At 43.4% G+C, this 24,282-nt stretch overlaps 1 protein-coding gene across 1 annotated transcript; it reads right to left on the bottom strand.

The window, feature by feature from the left end:
- Positions 1–606: 606 nt before the first annotated feature.
- On the bottom strand, positions 607–24,020 carry LOC138470887 (vomeronasal type-2 receptor 26-like). Its single transcript, XM_069609038.1, has 2 exons — positions 23,933–24,020; positions 607–1,520 (listed from the first exon to the last, which is right to left on the bottom strand). The coding sequence occupies exons 1-2, from the start codon at positions 24,018–24,020 to the stop codon at positions 607–609; spliced, it is 1,002 nt and encodes a 333-aa protein (XP_069465139.1).
- Positions 24,021–24,282: the final 262 nt, after the last annotated feature.

The raw sequence follows: 24,282 nt of genomic DNA, 5'->3' as shown, positions 1-24,282 counted from the left end.
ACGCGGCTGATAGGTCAAGGAGAACCAACCAACAGTGAGGCCAGTTTTGAGTAGTGAGCGTAGAGAAAAGATGAGTACACAGAAACAAGGTCAATTAAGTGTCAGGCAAACCCTAACTGTACTGGCAAGTGGTGCTCGACCACGGGGACGAATTTCCTTTCGACTCAGAACACTGCTTACTATAAGCACATGGTAAGCAGTGTGTTCCCAATTGAAATTAAACCCTCACCGACATGTAATGTTGGGGCGGGTTTTAATTGTAATTGTAAACACTCCCTGCCATGCTCGCAATCAATGAAAATTTTGCTTGGCGTGATGACGCCTTTAAATCACGTTATGCCACTGACAAACCTGAGCCCCAGTGTGTATACGTCTTTCGATATGATATGGCATTTATAATGCGCCTATACACAAGTGTTTCAAGGTGTGACTATATTTTGAATATACTTTTTTATACTTTTGCACATACGTATGAATAAAAGAAAGTGTGTTTTGCCTTCCGAGCCATCATTCCAGGTGTGTGTACACTGCATTATTTCACAAAATTCCACCCATGGAGCTGAACTGTGGCATAGCTTTATACGTATACCTTCAGTATGCCATGGCTCAGCAATTATGTGTGGTTCCTTTCCTGAGTAGTTGTTGCCTTATGTTCAGTTCAGGTTTCATTAATATGATGTAACACTTGGGCATAAAAATACATGCAAGCAATCCAGCACTGGAAGATACGATGCTAAAAATCTCCACGGCCACCATGTATTTCCCCTGCGTACTCAGATAGCCTGGGACGAAGCTCATCCACACACTTAGGAACACCAGCATGCTGAACGTGATCCACTTGGCCTCGTTGAAGCTGTCGGGCAAGTCCCTGGCAAGAAAGGCCACCAGGAAGCTGACACACGCCAAAAGGCCCATGTATCCCATCATGCACCAGAAGGCTGTGTCCGAACATTCATTGCACTCGAAGATGATGGTGGCAGTTTTCAGTTTCAAGTACTTCTCTGGGAAAGGAGGGCAGAACAGCAGCCAGGCGGCACAGATGAGCACTTGACCCAGGGTGCAAACAGTGATTGTAGCCAAAGAAACCTGAAGGCTCAGCCACCACCTCATATGCCTGCCTGGCCGTATCGCATTGAAAGCCATTACCACCATGATGGTTTTGGCCAAAACGCAAGAAATACATAGAACAAATGTGATACCAAAAGTAGACTGTTGGACTAAGCAGACTATTGGCTGAGGTTCCAACAAGAAGAGGAAAGAGCACAGAAATGTCAGCAGGATGGCCCCCAGGAGAAGGTAGCTGAGTTCCCGGTTGTTGGCCTTGACAATTGGAGTGTGGCTGTGCCTGATGAAGATGACCAAAACTGAAACTGTCACAATAGAAGAGAACCCAGCCACCCCAGTCAGGGTGGCCCCCAGTGGCTCCTTAGGAGAAAGGAATTCTATTAATTTCTTTACACATGCTGTATGTCTTTGGTTTGGCCACTGGTCACTGGGACACAGCAAACAGGTAATCGAATCTGAAACATAAATCAAAGACTTTTGTTAAAATCTAGATGAGGGGATGCTGTTCCATATGAATTATCTGCCCTGTCACAGCATATATTTATTAGTAGCATTTATAGGGATCCATAACATCTGTCAATGCATATAACAAACACATAAAAGCATGTCTCTGAAGATCAATGGAACCAGTGGTTTATTTATAAGGTCTGGTTAGCGAGTGCTTGGGTCTCTGCCCGACCTTTCAGTGTCTGTTTATGGACCCTCGTATAAATCAGCTGCTTTGTGATGCATACGAAGTATACCCTGCTGGAAGCACTGTTCCAGTGTGACCATGTTGTAGGAGAGAGTAGAGCTAAGTAGGGGAGAGATGTGCCAATGTTGCTTTTACAGACACACTTTCATTCTCTGTTGTTTGGGACATTGATATGTATGTTTTATTTTGTGTTCCATCCCATTTCATTTGCTTATTTGTGTCACAATATGACTGTTTTTTCCTCACATGTTGACCGTATCTGTCATGTTGGACGATGCACTTCAGATTTTCGGCGTTGACTTGTGCAGTCTTCTTCCTGTGCTTCTTTTTGGATCAACACTGCTGTGCACATTACACGTTGAACTGCTTCTGTGGAGAGGAGCCCATGTAAACGAAAGGAGTGCATAAAGAGCTGCGCTATGGCAGTGGTGCCACAGCCAAGGGACCCAAGAACTATGGCATGTGCAAGTCTATGCGGCAAAGGATGGTAACAAAGGATAACATGAACTGTACTTCCTACTAAGGCTATGCGTAATAGCGGTTCTTTGCCTTCACACACTTTATGAAGTGTACCATAAACATTTGAAAACTTCACAAAGTTTCCACGTTTTTCGCAGATACCATTAAACACCCCTCCGGTCAGATACTACAAGCATTTACGTATGTGTGTAGCACTGTTAGCATGACAATGGTGCTGCTTTACTTCCAAAGAGCTGCACATGATAATCAAATGTGGATAACTCATACTCATCAAACCAAGCAAGTGAGTGCAGATAAATATTCCAGGAAAACAGTATCTGCTGACATTATTTCTCGCAACCAATCACTTCTGGGTCAAACAATGTTGATAGAGACTAGCATGCCATGCACTGCAGGCAGCAGGCTACACAGTATGCAACTTGCAATTCCTGTTTTTCTCTCATGACTGCCTTGGGAAGGATTGGGATGCGTCCTTTGGTCAGCTGTGTGATCATCACAGTTTTCGCCATACCAAATAAAGGTAATTACTAACTACATTTATTTTCATTTATTTAATTTCATGAACTTTATCCTGCATACTACCATAAAGGTTTACATCATACACAGTCACATAATAGAAACACACAGAAAGTGAGTCCTTGCTTTGATCACAACACTGGCTCCAAGTATTAAAAATTGTAATTTTAAAACAACAGCATTGAAATATACTAACAGTATTAGCTAGCATTGAAGTGCTAATAACAAGGTCACATCTTCGTTCTTGTTCAAGGCATAGCATCATTAACCAGAGAAAAGTGCAGATTTAGAACCAACAAACCTTCTCAATCAAAAAAGGCAGCTTCTTCAAAGAGCTTGATACCAAGATACAATACATTATACAAGCTAATAACCATAAACATGGCCAATCAAATTCGTAGTCAGTCGAATTTACATTACCATGTTCAGCAGCATGAGGCCTTTGATCAGCATGCGTTGGACCTCATCCTAGAACACCAATTGGACTAATTAGCCACTACCAAATCCTGCCTTCATTATGCCTCTGGCCCTTTGCTCTCCCTAGCCATCCCAACCAAATACACAAAACTAAGGACAGACCACACCAACACCATAGACGGAGGAGTCGCCATCATCTCCAAATCCTTCCTGCAGATCAGGCCTTGCACAATACCCACCACACCTGGGTATGAAATGCTGCTCTTGAAACTCACTACCGACCCCCAAACCACCTTCAATATACTCCTCATCTACAGACAGCCATGCCTCAGAGACGCACAAAGCTCTAAGGCTTACCCTTCTAGCAGTGCTCAGTCCAAACACCCAAGCACTACCTCACTCTCCTACAGACCTTGCCAAGCAACTCAATGCAAGCCTTCTCAAAACTCTCAACCAACATGCCCCATTAAAAAACAAAATCTCCAAACCTCACAAGCCCAAAAACACCTGGTTCTCTGAAGACCTGGTGACCTTACGCAGAAACCTAGAAAGGCCTATAAGAAAGTAATAATAGCAGGCAAATCAAACTGCTGCAATGCCCGAATAACCAATGCTAGGTCTAACACAAAAGAATTATTCTCTATCCTTAGAGAGTTAGAAACTCCAATTCCCGCCTACTGCTGGCTCCCAAGCAGACACAGCCCAGTGCACTACAATAAAAAATGCCCTGTCTCACAAAATCTCCACTCTACTACTTAAAATTAATTCTAAAAAGACCCTGCTGACTGCGAAAGCCCCACAACCTGTCCTTCATCCCAATACAATGGAACAAACAACCCACTAATCCCCCTTTTATATTCTGCAAAGTCATGCCAGAACTAGTTCTAGACATCATTCAAGCACTAAAACCCAATATCTGTGAAGGTGACCTGTGCCCTGCCCACATTATGAAACGTTGTGCCCTTACACTAGAACGTATTATCACTGAATTTGCCAACGCCTAATTCTCTACCTTCATTGTACCTCCCAACATTAAATCTGCTTGGATCTCAACGCTCTTTAAAAAACCCTTGCTAGACCCCACCATCCCCACTAACTATTGCCCCATCACCTCTGTACACTTCCTACTGAAAACCTGGACCTTCTTGCTTATGCTCAAGTCCAAACGTTCTTGGAACAAAAACACCTATTCAGCAATAGACAGTCAGGGTTCCGTCCCAAACACAGCACTGAAACCGCCCTACTGGACTTAAAAATCCAAATGCACAAGACACTTGCCTCTGGCAACTTGGCTATCCTCTTGCTATTAGACCTCTCAGCAGCCATTGATTTAGTCGACCATAACATCTTGTGCCAACACCACAACACCACAGCAACAAATTCCATTTCTCTCCCCAGGCTGCTGCCTGGATCAGATCCTTCCTCAGTGAACGCACCACTAGAGCCGTCATTGGTGATGTCACTGCCTACCCTATCCCTGCCCCTCCAGTCTTTCACCTACGCTCCACAGCACCTATACTAAACCACTGTTTGATCTCCTGGATGCCAGCAATATCATCTACACTAACTTTGGAGATGACACGCAAATACTCTTCCCCATCACGGGCGATCACACCCAAGACTCTGCCACTATCAACTCAGTTTACAGCACAATTCAGAACTTCCACAATCTATTCTTAAATGTCAACAAAACGGAACTCCTCTTTATGGGCTCCCTATTTCACCAAAAACTCCTGGACACAACCTTTGCATCCTTCTGCATTGACAACACAACCATCCCAGTCTATAAGCACATTAAGACACTAGGGGTCCACCTGGAAGCTGACCTATAAAATTACCAGGCATATCAATGCCTTAGCATGCTAAACAGACTACACTGCAAGGCTAATGTCAGTGAGCAGGCAATTCCTTTCAGCAAACAACTGTATCACACTCGCACAAGCATTGATCCTCACTAAACTAGACTATTGCAGTGTCCTTCTCATGGGCACCACTGCAGAAAATGTATCCAAACTACAACTGCTACAAAACAAGGTGCTGTGAGCAGCCTTGGGCCTTAAATGATCAGACCATATCACAGCAACCAGACGTGAAATCATTGGCTCTCAATCAAAGCCCAACCGAACTTCCAAACTCTATCCATCGCCCACCATTGTATCTACCTCAACATATGTCGCTCTTAAAAGATTCGGGTAAGGGGCGCTATGATCCAGCTCCATTACACTGCTAACAACACCCTGCATCAAGAACTATAGAACCAAACAAATCAGCTTATGTGTCAAAGCCCAACACTCTGGAACTCACTATCAGCCCACATTAGAAAAGAACAATCCTACACCTATTTGAAGAAACCCAGCAAAACCTGGTTCTTCGATAAATATGACTACGCAACTTCATCATCTTGCCTCTTACTATCACTCTGTTCCTAGCACTCTACCTACTATATATCTAATGCTGGGATACCCTCGGGTCTGGGCGTTGTCACAAATGTAAAAGATATAAACAGCACAAACACATAAGACCATAGTGAAAGCATGGTTATATGTTAAAGACAGTAGCATACTAGTAATAAAAGCTTACTGTAGTACCAAATTATATCAAAAGTCCTTATCATAAGTGCAGAGATAAAACCAAAAGAAATAAAAATAGGTCACTCGACAATAAAACTGAGCATAATGAAGCTCTACCTAACAGTGTGAGCCCATTCTGTTTTTGAACCTGGGAGCGGCGTAGCCAAGCCGGATGAATAAACTTCGAGACCCAGTAAACAATGTCCAAATTGTCAGTAGACTTGCAAAGGACCACTGCATCAGTTGTCATCAGAACCACCTGTATGTTAAATATCAGCCTGAGATATAATCTTCTCAAGGCCCTATAGTCTTAAAAAAAAAAGCTGGAAGTGCCGAACAGTGTTTTCAGCTGTACCGCATGTTGGACTGGTACGACGTCCTTTCATCGCAGGATTTTTTTTGCAAGTTATCTTAATGCAATTTTTTTGACGAACAAACTCATCGAATTCTTTGGGGGGGGGGTGGAAAAATATATATATTGGGTGTGGGTGTTCGGGGATATATAAAAAATTAAAGGGGGTGGGGGAATTGTGGGGGAACCCCCACCCAAAAATAAAAAAATTAAAAATGTGATGAGTTGTTTCATAAAAAAATCTGCTTTAAAAAAGCCAGCCAAAACCTCCAAAGCCTTATCCAATACAATGCTGGTCTTAACCTGGCATCTTCTGCAATCAGGCTAAAGTCCACCTTGATCTGGAGTTAATCATTAGGTGAACTGTGTGTCATAGTGAACAAAGCTTTCAGGAAAGTATTCTCTAATGATTGAAGAGGTTGGGGGCTGGTAAAGCCCCAGATGTCAGCCCCATAAAGTGCAGCCACTTTGGCTTGCTTCCTGTATATGTCAAAAATGGTTGACACAGTACCTTTACTGTGTGCGGAAAAACGTCTTGCTCCCTCACAATACTTTGCCAGACTGATAGTCGATTTCTCAACTGGCTCAGACCACAACCCTGTCTCAACAAAACGTATTCCTAAATAGTAAAAAGTTTCTACATGCTCCAGCCTAGCACCATCTGCCATGATGCGCAATTTGTCTTAAGGCCTGATTCATGGAATCATTTGCATGGAAAATGAGTGATTTGCATGCCATTCTGTGGGTGACATACTGTTCGTCAATTCATGGAATGGACTGTGCAGGACTTTTCCAGGACTTGTGTTGAGTTTGCGCAGGCTCTGCACGTCTCTTCAAGCGAAAGTGCCTTGCGCAACACACCAAACAGAGCAAGGGCGCAGCCTGCGCAGAGGGCATAGTAGGGGCAGAACTCAGAAAATGAGGAAGAACAGGAGAAAAAGTGAGCTTTAGGGACGGGCCTCAGGCAGTCAATAGCACACCCACAAATGTGCACGACAAAGCGTATTCATGGATGTGACCGTGCAACCTCTCGCCTGCGAAGTGCCCATGCAAATCCCTCGATCTTCCACCACCCAAAGGCATATGCATCGTGGTGGGGTGCTGGGCTAGTTTACAGGGGTTCACACGCAGAATTTACGGTAAATCATATGCATGTTGTCAGCATGGCAGTAACTGTTATTGGCACCCCGCAGAAGATCCCCAAGATACAGGCCTGCTTGCGGGGCATGCCAAGTACTGTTTAAAGGTTCCATGTATTTGTGTCTGGGGGGGAGCGCGCAAAGGTAACTTTTCTGGCTGCTTTTGCTTTGCGTGGGGGCGTGTTAGAGGTGTTCTGGCCGTGACTTGCATATAAAGTTGCTTTGCACAAACAATTCCATGAATATGCAGAAAGTGCAGAAAAACGTCTGCTCGCTAGTTCGCGCATAGTCGTTTTTCGGTGTACAGACTTTGCAGGATCTCTGCGCACTATTCCATGAATCGGACCGTTAGTATATTTTGGTCTGAAACTCATAACTTTGGTTTTAACAATGTTTAGTACCAGACCGAGGTCAGATAACCTATGCAGGAAGCGGTCCCTAGACTTTTTTAAACCTATAGGCGAAGTGGAAAGGAGGACCGTGTCATCTGCATGAAAGAGGCCAGAATGTGATTGTTGCCTTATTCGGGTGGGTCAAGACTATGGACTAGTAGGTCTTCAATGATTTCATTAATATCAAGGCAAAAAGGAAGCAGAGCGAGGACACAGCCCTGCCTGACTCCTCTGCTCACCCCATATGGGGCTGTGACATTGCCCGCTAAACTACAACAGGCCACTGGATGATGGGGCTGATATAAGGCCTGCACAGAAGATATAAGATGCCTGGGGAGGTTCTTCCTCCCCAGGACCTGCCAATGTAGGCCGTGCAGTACCCCATCAAATCCACAAAGATTAAATTAAGTTGTATAGAGCTGAAAACCTTCCTTGAGTGTACTTTTTCCAGATTGGAAGCCTGCTTGGAGTCGACTAATAAGCTCAATTTCATCCACCCACTCCTGAAGATGTCTCAAGATAGCTTTGGTGAACATTTTTCTCATGCGATCCCGGAGTGAGATTTTGTGACAGTTCTCTGGCACACCCCTATCGCTCTTCTTAAAAATGGCCAGTAATTCAGCTTCATGACATGAATCGGTAATAAGACTTTAATGAATAGTATCATTAAAAAGTCAGTACAGCATTAGGGCCCAGAACTAATGGTTCATCCTTATAAAGTTCTGTAAGGATGTGGCATCACTAACCTCCTCCAATGTTAGCTCAAAGACATATCCAGTCTCACTTTGAGTGCCAGATAAAGACTGGCATAAAGGGTCTGCAGAAGCAGGACCGCAATCATATAGCGGCGGGAAATGTTCTACCCAAAAATCAGCCCTAATGCAACATTGGAGAGTATTGTCACCATTAACCTCCTTACCTGCTACCAGTTTCTAAAATCTGGCTTGGTCTCCCAATGCAGCTGATTCTTGGAGCTCATCCCATTTTGATTGTAAGAAGGCTGCTTTCTTAGCATTCACAATATTTTTATAAGACTCATGTGCATGTTTAGGCTTTTCTCTGTCCACCATTGAGTCAGCTTTTAAAAATCAGTTTTGATATAGCTCAGCTACAATTAAAGTCATACCAACTGCACTATACTTTTTCCAACCGTAGACCCATCACATGTTAGAATAGGTGTCAGCGAACCTGCCAGTGCCTCAAATTCACTCAGGACCACCTGGTCATTACAACCTGGCACACAGATTATCTCACGATATTCGAGGGACGCTGCATGAATATTAGTCTTTGTATTTAAGCCCCATCATTCATCCCATTTAATGTTTTTTAGGGCCTGGCCAACCTGAACTATTGGTGCCATGAGTCCCTTTTCTTGAGAACTGTGCCCTACGCTCTGAGGGAGTTGGAAACGTGTACTCAATGGTTTATGGTCACTTTCCGGTTGTTCAAGGTCACTGAAAGATTTAAAAGCGTTCCAGTCACTAGCCAAAAATAAAACATAATCGATACACAAAGAGCCATTGACCCCATTGAAGGTTACTTTGGTTGGTTGATCGGACAGTTACCTGCAATTACAGGCTCTCGACCCCAGCTCATGAAGTGATTTCACTGACTCAACCACCTGCGTATGTGTTTTTTGCGATACCTTGCCACTCGTGCTGGAATATCCCAGGCAAGGTCCTAGTGTTCCCAGAGCCCGCCCAGATCTCTCAGTGGTTCCAACTGAAATTTGAAATTTTCTGCAATGATGGCATGTAGACTATTCGCTGCTATGCCTGATGATGTTTGGGCTTTTAATGTGCTGGGTGTTAGTCTTAACAGTGCATGGTGGTGACGCTGTTTATGGTTGCATAGCTTACCATAACTGGTGAATTTCTTTTTCGATTTTATCTTGCAACCTTTACGTCCCTTTGACACATTTCTTTTCAATACATTAAATAGTTTTTTATAAGTGCAACTTAACCATACTGTTCCTTTAACAAAGGATTTTCAATGAATTGTATGGGTTTTTATTAGAGAAAAGGTTTCATGATGTCACTTCTCTGTACATAAGTTATTAATAATTCCTCTTTTAACATATATGAAAAAACTATAAACCTCCTTAACAACCATTTTTTGCAGTGCATACTGATGTGTGTCATTATCAACAGCGCATGCTAGGGATGCAAGTCATGGTTGAACTCTCTTCGGCATGATGCTCGACCATGACGCTAGCCCTACCAAACCACTGCCGTTATCCACTGCACCTACCCTGCGTCCTATTTCAGTGTCCACTATACCCTCAGAATGTGACCAATGGCCAGTGCTCATGGCTTGCAGCCTTGACCAGTCTCCACAATCCATGGGGCATGGGCGTCGGTCATACTGCAGGCCCCAAAAAGCAAATCAGAGTAGACATTTGGCCTTGCCGAAGGTCAGGCCCAGTGTCCAGACATGAAAGGTATATCAATTTTTTGTATACTTACTTTTGACACATTGGAAAAAAGAAAACACAGTACAGATTTGCAAAAGCATGCTTTCAGATCCATGCTGATGCTCCTCGCGCAGGTATTGCAATCCATTCCAGCAATTTTGGCTGTAGCAGTGACCAGAATGTTTTTTACCATTCAAACTTAGGGCTTCGGGCCGTTCCTCATACCGCAACAAGCAAATCAGAATAGACATATATCCTTACTGAGGGCCGGCCCACTGTCCAGGCACCAAAGTTATATCACTATGTTTTGTTCTTATAATTTTACACTTTGCAAAAAATAAAACACAGGACAGATTTGTAAAAGCATGCTTTCAGGTTCTTGTTGATGCTCTTCGCACAAGTTTGCTGCAATCCCGTTCAGCACTTCGGGCTGTAGCCTCAACCGCATTTTTTTCCCCATTCAATCCTATCCCGATTTTGAAAAAAGGTTATGACATAGCTGGGCCCTGGTGACAATGCCCACTTGAAACCCCATTGCCGGTCCCTGGTGGTCATGGCCATTGATCAGATTGTCTGGGCATGGCCTTCCCCCATGCCTCTGACAATACCTCCTGCCTAACGAGTCACCATCGGCACACAATAATACCTTCCATTTTTCCAAAATGTCTACCCTAGAGGTAGAAAAAATCATCCTATCTTTGAAGCCCTCGAACTGTAAAGGCGATATTTGCCCAGCACAGCTAATAAAAGATGCTGCCAGAGAACTCTCTCCATTTATAACTAAACTGATAAATGCCTCATTTGCTACAGGTACCATACCTGCTAACCTTAAACAATCCTGGGTGCTACTCCTCCTCAAGAAACAGACACTAGATCCTCTTATTCCCACCCACTACCGGCCCATTACCACGGTCCCATTTCTACTAAAAATATTGGATAAAGCCGCTTACATTCAAATTCAAAAACACTTGGAATTACATAAACTTCTAGGCAACAGACAATCTGGTTTCCGTGCACTACATGGAACAGAGACAGCCCTAATCGACCTAAAGTCCCAAATAGACGAGTTGAGAGACAAAGGAAGGACAGTACTCTTGCTCCTACTTGACCTCTCTGCCGCATTTGATCTGGTCAACCACAAGGTCCTATGCCGGCACCTTGATTCTGCAGCTCACTTATCCACGGGTGCCATCAAATGGATTGAGTCCTTCTGGAGCGAGATAACCATGAGAGTCTTCTCCCCCTCAGCAGCTGCCGACCCCACACCCATCCTATGCAGTGTTCCCCAAGGGTCCTGCGTCTCGCCTACCCTTTACAATAGCTTCACTAAGCCACTGTTCGATGATCTGGACCAGCTGGGTATCACCTACACTAATTATGCAGATGATACTCAGATTCTCCTCCCACTTTCTGGGGATTACGGTACGGACACGGGCTTATTGAACAAAGTTTACCTTATCATCCAAGCATGGATGGCCACTCATGGCCTGTGTTTGAACGATGATAAGACTGAACTTATAATTCTGGGTTCGCAGGCTAATATCAAAAAAGTAGGCCAAGAATTCTCATCATTCAATATTGATGGCAATACCATTAAAGTTTCCAAGGAAGTAAAAACCCTTGGATTCTACTTGGACTCCACACTGTCCTTTGATAAACAGGTCAAATCCCTTACCTCTGCTACGGCTTACACCTGCAAATTACTCAGAGCTGCTAAACCGTTCCTCTCTGACAATAGTTGTCTGATCCTGGCCAGAATTGACTACTGTAATGCCCTATACAGTGGTGCAAACAAATCTACCACTCAAAAGCTCCAAACACTTCAGAATAATGCTTTAAGAGCAGCCTTAGGCATAAATAAAAAAACTCACATCTCTTCCTTGAGACGTCAACACAAATGGCTATCTACATTCAACAAAATACTACTAAAAACGCTTTCCCTGACTCACAAAGCCCTCAACAACGCTGCCCCCAGCTACCTCATAGACAAACTCCAGAGAAGAACTTCTCTCAGACCTATCAGAATTAGGAATACTAACTGTCTGACGATTCCAAAATACAAGCTCACCACCATTGGGGGCAATAGCTTTACTGTTAAGGCAGCTAAAAGCTGGAACTTGTAAGAGGATTCAATTCAACACTACAGCTAAGTCAATGCCTAGTCTGGGATACTGAATGGAAACCCTTATTGATATATCTTTATGTCCAGTTCATGCGTTCTGGATGACTACCCCTATATAACACCCCTCTCTTGGAATCCCCCTGACCCCACTGAGCCAAGAAGTAGTTCTGTTTTGCAAGTTTAAAAGGTTTATTTGATAATTTAAACAATCGATATATATATCACACTTTATGATAATTAATAATTGAATATCACACTTAATCTGAGCAGTAATCAATAATGGATAGTCTGGCACTAGCACACTTGTGAATAGGAACAGAAGAATAAGGTGGTAGAGAATACTTTATATAAGTTCAGATGGATGTAATGTTGAATGAAAATGCAATACAGAAAATACTCAATATGATTTCAACAAAACAATGTAATCACTTTTCTCTGGCAATCCCCTCCCCCCTTTATGCAATGCAAGGAAATGGAAGGAAAGCACACAGTTCTCAGAAATGCAATCAAATGTAATTCAGTTCACCCCAGCAAGCTTAGACTACAGAAGTTTGAAACACAGGCCCAAAATTCTTTTATATGTGCTGGCAATGAAGTGAAAAATATGCTAAAATGCTTTTAATTCCCTCTAGAGGTTCAGGGTGAGTGGTGTCAAGTTAATATTAGTCTAGGCTCACTCTAGCAATGATTCAGGTATGGTTCTTAAGAGGCAAACAAATTTTTAGCAAGGAAAGCAAGGAAGCTCGTGTTTTCACACGTGGAGAAATTTGCAAATCGCGGTAAAATTCGCGAGTGCGTTTTTCGTGATTGCGGCAAAAGTGTAGGGAGTAGAAATGCGGTTCTAGGTTTGTTGAAAAGCCAAGATTCCCAGCTTTCAGAGGGAAGTTACTGCAAGTCTCTAAGACAAACGGTCATGGAGATATGAGCAATATGGTAAAGGTCGTTTTTCAGATTTGAAATTTTAAAGTTCAAAGTGACAAGTGACAGCTAGCAACTAGAAATGACAGGTGACAGCTTTGCAAATGACAGGTGACAGTTAGGAGACAGTTCTGGTTAGATTAAAATAGATTGAATTATATTATTTTAACTAAGAGATTGGTTCTGCACAGTTCTGCTAGGTACTCACAATATATTTTAAAATAGAATGGGCCTCGCCACGGATCTGGTCAACAGGTTTTCTTCACTCGCCATGGACTGTCTCTGCGCACAGCGTCGGGGTCAGCTCTACTCTGCTGGTCTGGTCTGGGTCTCTGGTTCTGATCAGGTCTGTGGGTCCGGATACAGCGGTCTCCGGTTCAGCTGGTCTCTCTCTGGATACAACACTGCTCTCTGGCAAATGGCAAGAGTTCTTGCAAAAAATTCAAACAGCTCGCCTGGCTGTGATAATGGCAATGATTTGAGGCCTGCTAAAGAGGGATTTAGCTTGTAGTTGACCTCTCTGCTACAAATTCTGAAGTAAAGTCTTGGTCTCTGAAGGTGGATAGATTGAAGTCTCTATGTTGGCTCTCTGGAGGTTGATGGAGGTAAAGTATGGATTTTACCGGCAGAGCGTCCCGCAGCAGATGGAATAGAATCTCTCTATCTGCCCTGACTGTCTGCTTTTATGTGTTTTAAAGTGGGTGTGTGTGCAGCATCACTAGCCAGCCCCTCTCTCAACTGCCCATTGGCCCAATTCTCCCCTCTCCCATGATTGGGGAAGGAACTGTGAGTCAGAGTGATGCTGTAGGTTTTATGGGTCAGAGGATCCTTCCCTGGTCAGTTTGCCCACACAATCTATATTTGATCAAAATGCACACTTCATAGATACACAGTGGTTTGAAATTACATGCATCCATCATGCATTTACTGATGGTAGCCCCTGTTCAAACTCTGCTCTTCCTGGGGACTTGCATTCAGAAATGGCAATATTTTGTGCTTTTTAGTGGTTTTGCAACATCAGATTTTTCTCCAGATTTGTACACATGTACACGGCCTGTCCATACATACTCCAGTAAATTAACATGTCTCTAGCTTAAACACAGAGTCTGTAGTATACATAAATAGCAGGGTTTTGCCCCAGAACATCACACAAATTGGAGTTCGGGTTTGAATTGAAGGTACATTTTTTAAATTAAGGCTCTCAAAGTTATACATTTCTGTCATTTGATTACAAAGAGTTATCAGTGTTTCTGTAAAATATATATTTTGCTTTCAATTCAGTTCTCAAAGTGTTGGAGTCCGCCTCCAAGACTTGGGTGGGTCAGTCACATGTGTCTTCTGGCAGGCAGGCCTTTGTTGACAGGAAACAGTCAAAATCAACATATCCTATTCAATTGCAAGAGTCTATTGTGTGGTCTCCAGGAGGCTCCCAGCCAGTCTGCCTTCTATCAATCAAGAGGTCATGTGAGATTCTAACTCCTGGTGTGAATCTCTGGAGGTGAGAGGGTTTCCCAGGCTTCAGGCCTCTGGGAACAGCAGGTGGCTAATTTTTAATTAAAATGCAGCCTTTGAAGTCAGCTGAGTCAAATCCCTTTGTCAGCAACTGCACTCAGTTCTCCTGTCAGAGTTTAGACCGCTAGCGCCGCCTTGAGGATTTTGTTGGTACTGCATGCAATTTTGGGATCTTTCTTGGATTAATGCATTCTAAACAGGAATGGTTCTTACATGGTAGTAAATAATCCTTGCTTAACATTGTTTTGATGGGGCTCCTTACAGTAAGATGGTTATGTGGAACCCCACAAAAGGGTTGATTCTTTAAAGTGGTCCAATGAGCCACGATTTCAGCAACTTTTTGACATCAGTAACAGTGGATTTTGTTAACAAAGATCTTTCTTTACACTGGTGGGTGGCAAGTTAGGTAACCATTTTGGTGTGCGCACAAACTGCGTGGTTCTCCTGGATTCTGGCGCACTTGTGGGCTTTTTGGCCATCTTGGATTTTCTAAGCCCACAGCACCAAATGTTGCAGCATGATAGCTCAAATGTGGGTCAGGACACCCAACAAACTCACTGCCTCAGGAGCTGAGAGCAGACCAACCCTACCTAAAATTCAGAAGAAATTTAATAAAACATATCACTGCCATGGATCCTTAGTCTCCCATCACCCTTAGAGGACCTGCCCACCTCCTTAGTGACTTGGTCATCCTGCAGTAACTGCGGACCACTGTACTAATTTTGACTTTTGCACTAGTTTCTGAAGACCTTGCGCACTGTGACCCACTCGGGAGCCTAGTATTCTACAAAGGGCCCCATGTGGCACAATTATCCTCTGTATAGTGCCTACTGTTTATTTATCTAATTTCACTGGCTATTCATTTCTTCGTCCTTTTCTGTACATTGTATATATCCTGTAATCATGTAAAAAAATGTATATCTTGCTATTATGTAAATATTGTAACATGTGTATACGCAACTATGTAAGTCTTGCATCTCCATATTACGGCACCCTTTTACTCACGAGTCTGGTGCGCTTAACAAATGAATAAACAAACAAAAAAACAAACAATCTGGGCACAGGCCATAGCCACAGGCTATACCTCAGTCACCAAAGCCACCAAAGCTATATCACTATTTTGTGTACCTACATTATGACACCTTTCAAAAAATAAAACACAAACATATTTGTGAAACCATGCTTTTAGTTCCTTGCCAATGCTCCTCCATGTTTTATTTTTTAAATAGTGCCATCAATCCAAAAAAAATTGCACAAACAGTTGGGTCTATACTCCTTTTGCAAACATTTATGCAGATTTGTACAACAAGGATATGTGGGGCCAGTTAGGGGGTCAAAAAGCACACTTACCCATTGTCATTTGGACTAGTAGTAATAGCATTGATTACATGCCTGTCACAGTACACATGGCCTTTACTTCCTCCAACAGACAAGAGGGGTTCTGGAGTAATTCAAGGGGTAAGGTTCTAGGGTAGAAGCCAACCAGGAACTGACATCAGGGAGAAGGTGTAGTAGGTGGAAACAGAGTGACAGAGGCCTCATAGTTTGCATTTGGGCTTTTTTGCATCAGGCAAGGGATCAAATGTCCTTGGTGCATTGACAATTGTCAGGACAATGCCAGTCCCCTGATGTGTGCATGCCCTTCACCTCATGGTCACATTATTCATCAGCAATTTCAAATCTGTCACAGTAATGGTTTTTGTGGCTCAGGAGATCAGATCTAATTTCAGCCGGGCTTACTATAACAAAAACAACTTCATCAACTTCAAGCGCGACACAAGTTAGCACTGCATAACCGGAAGACCTTTGGTGGCAACCCAACGGAACTCTACTCTGCACATGCTGGACAGTCCATGTGATCAATGAACCTTTAGTTTGAGCATTTGAAACACTTTGTCAGAGGCAACTGCTGGTTAACATCTGCTTTGCGTGTTAACCTTTCAAACAGGCCTGCAAAGGGGTTAATCATTACAAGACATCCCTGAGCGAGTTTCTCCAGCCGGTCTATCAGCTTGAGCTCATCCTGGCCAATTTAGCAAAGGCCTTGTTATTGTCAGGTGATGCCAATGTGCTATAGCTAGTGAGGGACCAGCTTTCAACCTTAGTCGGTGATCCACAGGTAGCTGGAATTAATAGGTAACATGGAGTACCTGCTGGATTCCTTTGTTGACACACGTTTAAAAGTAAACATTTTTACCCACAGATCTCAGGAGATGAGGTTTAAGTGCAAGCATCACCAGGAAGAGACACTCTGCAAATGCACAAAGAAGCTTTTCGGCAGCCCTTGCAATATCAATTGGTGCAAGAATGCAGGTAGCAGGAACAACAGCAACCAGCCCATATTATGCAAAGTGAACCAGGCGTGTCTAGCTCTTGAATTGCAGTGGTATCACTGGCACTGGTTAAAAGCTTTGAGAGTAGTGGAGGAACAGCCTACAGGGAGGATACATTGTGGGACCCCCACCACAGTGACGCAGGCTTCTTGAATACAGACAGGTGATCAGGAAGAGAAAGCAGAACATCACTATGCAGATGCTTGATGCCTATTTACTTTCTCCTGAGGGCTGTTACGTATTGGTTCAGTATGCAGCCCATTTGTGCAAGTTTCTCTAGAATCGCTAATCTTTGCCCAGCAAGTCTGCAGTCCGAGAGAGTTTTTGGTGACAATGGCTCTATTGCCTGTAACTGCAGGAGAAGACTTGCAGTGCTGCATGTTGAACAATTGACGTTTCACTATGAAACAATATTGCTTGATAGCCAACACACCTAATTTGAAGATGTTAACCAGCACGTCAGTGGACTGCAATTCATTCATGGTGCATATGTTTGGGAAATGAATAGCTGTATTAGCAGTTGTGACTAAATATCCCTGATCGGTTGCTGCCTTCTGTAGGATTGTTTAGTGTGTTTTGGGAGCACAGAGCGCAGCACCACTGCACAGGATCAATGTATAGCATGTTTTTGAAGTACAGCGCCACTGCATGGGTTTGATGCATTGATATAAAGTGGTACAGCAAGACATGTGTTATTGAGCATTTTTTTTATGCAGCGCCACTGCATGGTTTTAATGCAATTGCTTCAAGCTATGTGTTGCCAGTGCAATATATGGAGATGTAAATGAAGACAGGCTACACACGTTAAAAACAAACCATTTTCTCATTTAAAAGCGCATTTTATTTTTCATATTCAAAATGCACACATTTTTTTTCTTTTTACCTGAAATTCCTCTGTTGCAGGAGACACATTTGAGGATTAATGAACTAACCTCATTAACAAAAAACTAACACGCTAACTCATTAATATTATAATGTGTTCTACACTACAAAATGAGGCAGGCTGAAACTCATTTCAGACTACATTCAGATTTTTTTTCTTTGCTTCTATCTGCGCTCTGTCCACAGTATTTGCAGGAAGCAAAGACTCGAATAAGCAGGAAATCAGTTTGGTTACAGTTGCAACTGTATAAGCCAAGCCATTGTGTGCAGAGGGTGGATAGGGCATGATAGAATTTTATTGGTTAGGATCCTTTGGTAGGAGGTAACCAGAGTTTTCTTGTATAATCTCTGGGAAGAAGCTGGGGAGAGACATCTTGACACAGCTCGGAGAAGGACTGGGTTGATAGCTGGGAATGCCTGATTCCTAAAGCAGATTCAACTTGGTTGCAGAGACTGGGATTTCCAGTCAACAAGTCCCAGTTTGAGTGACAGCAAATGCTTGTCCTTGCTGGGTGAACCCCTCCAGAAGGCGACCAGCCAAAGAAGTTACATGCTGAACAAACCTGGTAATTATCTCGCTGAAGTGTGGGGGCTGAGTGTGTGTGCGAAAATATTCAGTCAGTTCAGGAAAGGAGATTCCTGTGCTTTACCCACGTGTTTAATGTTGCAAATTGAATTCTTGTTCCCCGCCACTCTCTTCTCAGTGTATCACAAATAATGCTGCTACTGTGCTATTTCATTTTTTCTGTAAAAAGAGTGAGATCGTGTTTAAATGCAACTTTTATAATACACAAAAATATCTGAAAGCAGACGGGTGGTGTGTTTTATTTTCTCTTTCCTTTGTGCATTTACCAATACAGTGCTGATGATGTGGGGAGATGTTTAGACAGTGCAATTGTCATTTTTAAGGTAGCTAAAAATAAGATTTGGCTGCAGCTGTGTGCACAATGTCATTCAGTATGAGCAATTATAACTAACTGTGTGTGTTATAGTCTGCCGGAGGTCTATGAGTCGGCAGAAAGAGAGGCCCTGGACATAGCTCACCAAACGTAAATAAGTTGGTGATAGATACCGCATGATAGCTCGCTGCCGTAGATAAAACAGCAAGAAATTGCCCATAGTGGCACACTAAAAATGAAAATGTGGTGTTCCTGAAATGCAAGCCTGAGGTCTCTCTAGTGATTACACGAAAAATCTAAACAAAAATAAGGGGTTCTCGATATTGGGGCCACAAATAAAACAAAGGAATTATGCTCACCAAAAATACCACCAACCACGCATACCAACCACACATACCAACCACGCATGTCTGTGTACTGAAATAATGCATTTTCACTGTATTATTATTATACATAACCCAATCTGAATACAAGGAGTGATTGTTGCTAAATTATTTTTCGGCGGTAAGAAAATACCACCAGGCCCCAAATCTACACAAAATACCCAACACTTCCACTTTCAACTATATTGCAAGTAATGTGTTTGAAGCTGGGCCAGAGACTTGCAAAAGTTGTCATGTACTACAGGGCACAGTCACCCACTAAAGTTCTGAGGTTCTTTTCACATGGCACTGCCACCCCTTACATTGCTCATGTATTTTCAAAGGGTGCATCCACGCCTAAAGAGTTCTTGGGTATTTTCAGGGTGCACAGCCAGCACCGAAGATTATCTGTTTTTACAGGGCACGGCCAACCCTTAACGTTCTTTTCTATCAAGGGAAACTAACAGAAGACACTAAGGTGCACTGAACAAACACCTAGATGAAGGGGCGTAGAAACATGGCTTAAAAAACAGTATATAACAAGATTCTGCATTAAGAACCATCAACAAACAGAAAACACTCCTCCAAATACCTCAAAACTCTTCAAAATCAATAGCCATCATCTAAGTGTGAGTCAACCATGTGTAATACCTTTCATAGGTTATTGAACTTCCTTTAGGACAGGATGGTCAAACTCCAGTCTTCAAGGGTCAAAATCCCGACGGGTTTTTAGGATATCCCTCCTCATTATTCATGAAAGAAATCAGTGAATGCCAATTTATCTCATTAATATTAATGAAAGGGAATCCTGAAAACCCAACGTGTTTCTGAGCCCTCGAGGCCTTGAGATGGACAACTTTGCTTCAGGATATTTGAACTCTGATTGTCTGCACAAACTCAGCGAAAGTCTAAAAATCTAATCCGAGTGATTTGCCCGCGGCTGAAATTACTGCGGGCAAATTGTTCGCATGAGAAAGGTGCGAACTACCAAATGTTTGCACCTTTCTCATGTGAACACACATACAAACTCACACCCACACACACAACACACCCATAACACTCCCCCACCCACACCCTCAGCACACCCACACCCCCAACATAAACAAACCACACTTACCTTGTCTTCACACTGGGTTCCTGAAGCGCCAGTTCCCTTTCACTTCCGTGATCGGGAACCGGCGCTGCAGGGTCCTTTTCTTCTCTTTTTATTTAAACAGAAGACTGCGGGGGTGTCCACCGCATCCCCCGCTTACTATACCATAAAGTATAGTGAGCTGGGCGAGTGTCCTGCAGCTTGGCCAAGAGATAGCACCGTGGTTGGATACATCTCCGAATTTCATCTACAGTAAGGCAAGCAATCGAAAAAACTTGGTATCACCATCATTTATGCCCAGCAACCAAGTTGCTACTACTTGGTTTAGCTAGAATATTAATCATGGTTTTCATAAATGTGGAAAATGCTCCATGTGTTGTTATGCACTAGAGGTCCCGCAAATTGATTTTGGTAAATTGGGAATGTTCAAAGTGAATGCCTTCATCAATTGCAATTCTAAATTCTGCGTCTACTGTATACTGTGTGTCTGTGGAAAATATTACATTGGCAGTACCATTCGACCTCTCAAGACTAGGATACGTGAGCATTTATCCACCATCTCAAGTCAAGAATCTAAATATCCCTTGGCCACACATTGGCAAAGCAATCATCAGCTGGACAATAAGTCCGACATCACGTTTGCCGGCATGGCAAAAGTAACCCTGCCACAACGTGGCGGCAACCTGACCTTGAAACTCAGGCAACTGAAAGCAAGGTTAATTTGCCAATATCGTACTGTATCAATTGACCTTAACAGTGACCATGAATTTTCAGTGTTCCTCTGAAGTCACTTTGCTCAAGTGCCCATGACTAGCTGGTTGTAACATGCTACATGTACTTTTAAATAATGGTTGCAATAAGATCTGCCCTGTGTGTTCAACTTTGCTCACCCCAGGTTCACTTTAACAGATTGTCAAATTGATTTTTTGATTTTTGTGGAAATTGTATTCATGGAGGCTCTGTCTGCCCAGGGGAGGACAAACTATGAATTATTCATGGTATAGGCTTAGTTATTGCCTCATCGTTTTACATTTTTGTCATTGTTGTAATTAGCAACAAGTATAATTTCTCATGATTCCCAACCTTTTGCAGCCAATTGGCTAGATGTCAATCTTTCCCCCCCTTTTTCTTAAATGAGTAATAACACGTAGGTTCCAAATAAATCATTCCTCTTAACATTAAGCTCGCTCTTCAACATTAGATTATCTCGTTCTTTGTAAATGAGTACTTTCAACATGGCTGCCGATTTGTGCCTTGTTTTAGTTCGAGTGTGTTTCTTATGCTGCATTCATTTTTTACTTAAACAGGAGCGTCCGCGCGTACACGCAAGGCTCCTGTTTTCCTTACGATGTGCGGAAACGCCGGTGAGTTTAGTCTTTCGTGCAGACCCCTGCAGATTAGCATCAGGCAGGGGCCATACGCATGTGACTACCTCGTTCTTTTGCGTGAATTATGTGGTTTGGCACACCATTAACGTGAGTGTCTGTTCCTGTCTCCCCCTGCATCTGTTGCCGTCTCCTTGCTGGGTTTTTCAGCATTATACAATTGCTTTCGTTTTGACAAAGTGCTCAATTGCAATTGCAACTCTATAGGTATGTGTCTGCATGCCTTCTATACATGTATTCGTTTTTTGTCGTGCATACTTCAAGGCAAGCATTACAATTTACAAATTACTTTTTATTTACAGTGGAGCCAGTGAAATCACCTTATATAATCACAGCTTGTAATTACAATTTTCAATCGGTAAGGATTCCAATTCAAAAACTGTTCTTTACCATAAGATAATAAGCCAAATATTTCTGGGATCACTTTTTAATATTTAGGTTTTTTCATTTTCTTCTCTTTAGTAAACAATTCTTACTCAAGCCTTCAAAGGTAAAAGTTCTCTTTCATATGGCCTTCTTGCCTCTTAATCGCATAACATATGGGGTGAACAAAAATTTTTTTGAACACACACGACCGGTCTCAGTATAGTTCTGTATTGACTAATCAATTGTATTTTTCTTTCCTTTTTGTTTTGTTATTTTCTGTAATGTGCGTCAATTGTTCTCAATATTCTTTGCTAACACTCCATATCCTTTTGATGCAAATTGGTTTACCTTATTATATGTGGCATTTTTGACTATTGTTTACTTGTGTGAATGCAACTTTGAAAAACTATGTTGGCCATTGATTATTATTTTTTGGACTGAAATGCATTACCCTCTTGCCCTCTTTTTTGATGTTTGGGTCTGTCTGTTATTTTTTGGTTCATTACATAAGATTATGTTACATATGTACAAAAATGATGTGTTGTAATTGGCAGCCTTGGAAGAAGAGCGTTGTTGCTCGAAACACGTGTCGGCTGTGTTGTTTTTGATTAAATATTGCTCAATGAGCTCTAACAATTTCTGATGTGTGCGCAATTTATGGAAGCAAACTATTTCTTAAAAATCCCATTAACGTAGCCACCTGGCAGGGTGTCTACAAACTTGCTCCCAATTGCAGCCCCTATCATAGTCTTTCCTTTCCTGTCAGGGCGCCTAACCTCAATCATCCAATTCTGCCAAAATTCTCTAAAAACATTTATCTTTTCAAGGAAATGGGAATTAACATGGAGGTGCAAAGTGTTCTCTACTATTGGAATCTTTGATCACCTAAGCCTCAGAGAGTGCATTCAGTTAGCAGTTTGTGAGCAACACTTGTAACTTTTTCCCATTTTGTTTCTTTAGGTACAGTCCTCTTCGTCTACCTCAATTGAATGGGCATTGTCCTGTTCGTCTGGGTCACGTGTTTGTGAGACCACAAAATTAAGTTGCCCTGCTTGTAATTATGAGGATTTTAGCCTGACTTTCTGCAGGTGGCTCATTGTCTTGGTAACTGGAACTTTCCGTATCCACTTGACCTCGGCTGGGTGCCTTGTTTCTGCATGCCTCTGGATGCCGCAATCCTGTCAGCATGTCCATGTACTCAAAGCCTGTCTCTCCTTTACCATCCGTTTCAGTGACCTATAGCTTCTATATCATTCCTTATGGCTTCTCCATGTTAGCAGCACTCAAGCATGTGAAACCTATTTATACGAATACCTTGCATCTTGTGTTTTCAGCTTTGGTGAAGGATGTGAATATAAAGAGATATGAAGGAAGCTGGCCACCAGGGGGCGCACGGATGAAGACCTTCCTCGTGTGAGCTCCGTCTCACGGTCCCCCAAAAGTGCCCTGAGCCCCCACTTTTGGCCCCCCAACCTGCTAAACATCGACGGCCCAAGCTTGCTGACCCTGGCCCCCACCCAGTTGACGAAACTCCGGTGAAAATCGGAGCGTTTTTGGTGGAGAAAGGAGCTCCGGCCCGAACTTCCCTTCAGGGCCTCCTACGCGGCACCCCTGCGTCGGAGACCAGCGACGCCGTTGAGCCCTGTTCCGGCTCCCCACCCTGGCTCCCTCAGCGACGACCCGCCCGGATTTCGAGGAACGGGAGAGCCCTCGACGAGCGGCGACCGCTCCCCTCGTGGAATCGGAAGCGACCCACCTTGAATGCAGACCCACGCTGGTGAGTCCCACACGCCTTTAGTACGCGGAACTAAGCGCGGCTCCCTGTTGCACGTTCCTTGGAGCGTGTTGCGGCCCGCTTCTATTACGACCCGCCCAGGCAAACAGTGCAGCGCGGACGGCACGGATCAGGCTTATAGTTGCCCACGGCTCGCGATTTGGCCCACTACTGAACCGTGCGGCCCACTTCAAGCGGGAGGGTAGGGCCCCTGACCCCAGGGCGTGTGCCTCCTCCCACCCCAATACCTCGGACCCCCGAGACACCAGTGACATTGCCCCGCGGAAGACCAGAGGACCACAACGCGCCGACCCCCACGCTGCTGACTCCCCACATGCGGCAAAGACTCCCCTAACCAACCAGAGTCTCGGCTCCCCTGTATTGCGACCCGAAAGGCACGGAAATTATTGAATGCCTTTCTTGCATACACAGTCGCGGGGAAACAACTCAAACTTATCGAAGAGCTATAAATAACAACAGCTCCTCAGAGGGTATGGCCCCCTGACACACCCGGCCCCAGCCGAGAAGTGAAGAAAAGAAGAACAGGGAACAGGGGCGTGTGCCTCCTCAGAGTACTCCGGCAACTCCATGAATCGAC

The sequence above is a fragment of the Ambystoma mexicanum genome, chromosome 1p (genome assembly GCF_040938575.1).
Source record: "Ambystoma mexicanum isolate Mex_15411 chromosome 1p, UKY_AmexF1_1, whole genome shotgun sequence".
NCBI classification, from domain to species: domain Eukaryota; kingdom Metazoa; phylum Chordata; class Amphibia; order Caudata; family Ambystomatidae; genus Ambystoma; species Ambystoma mexicanum.
This window is presented reverse-complemented; position numbering and strand designations above follow the sequence as displayed.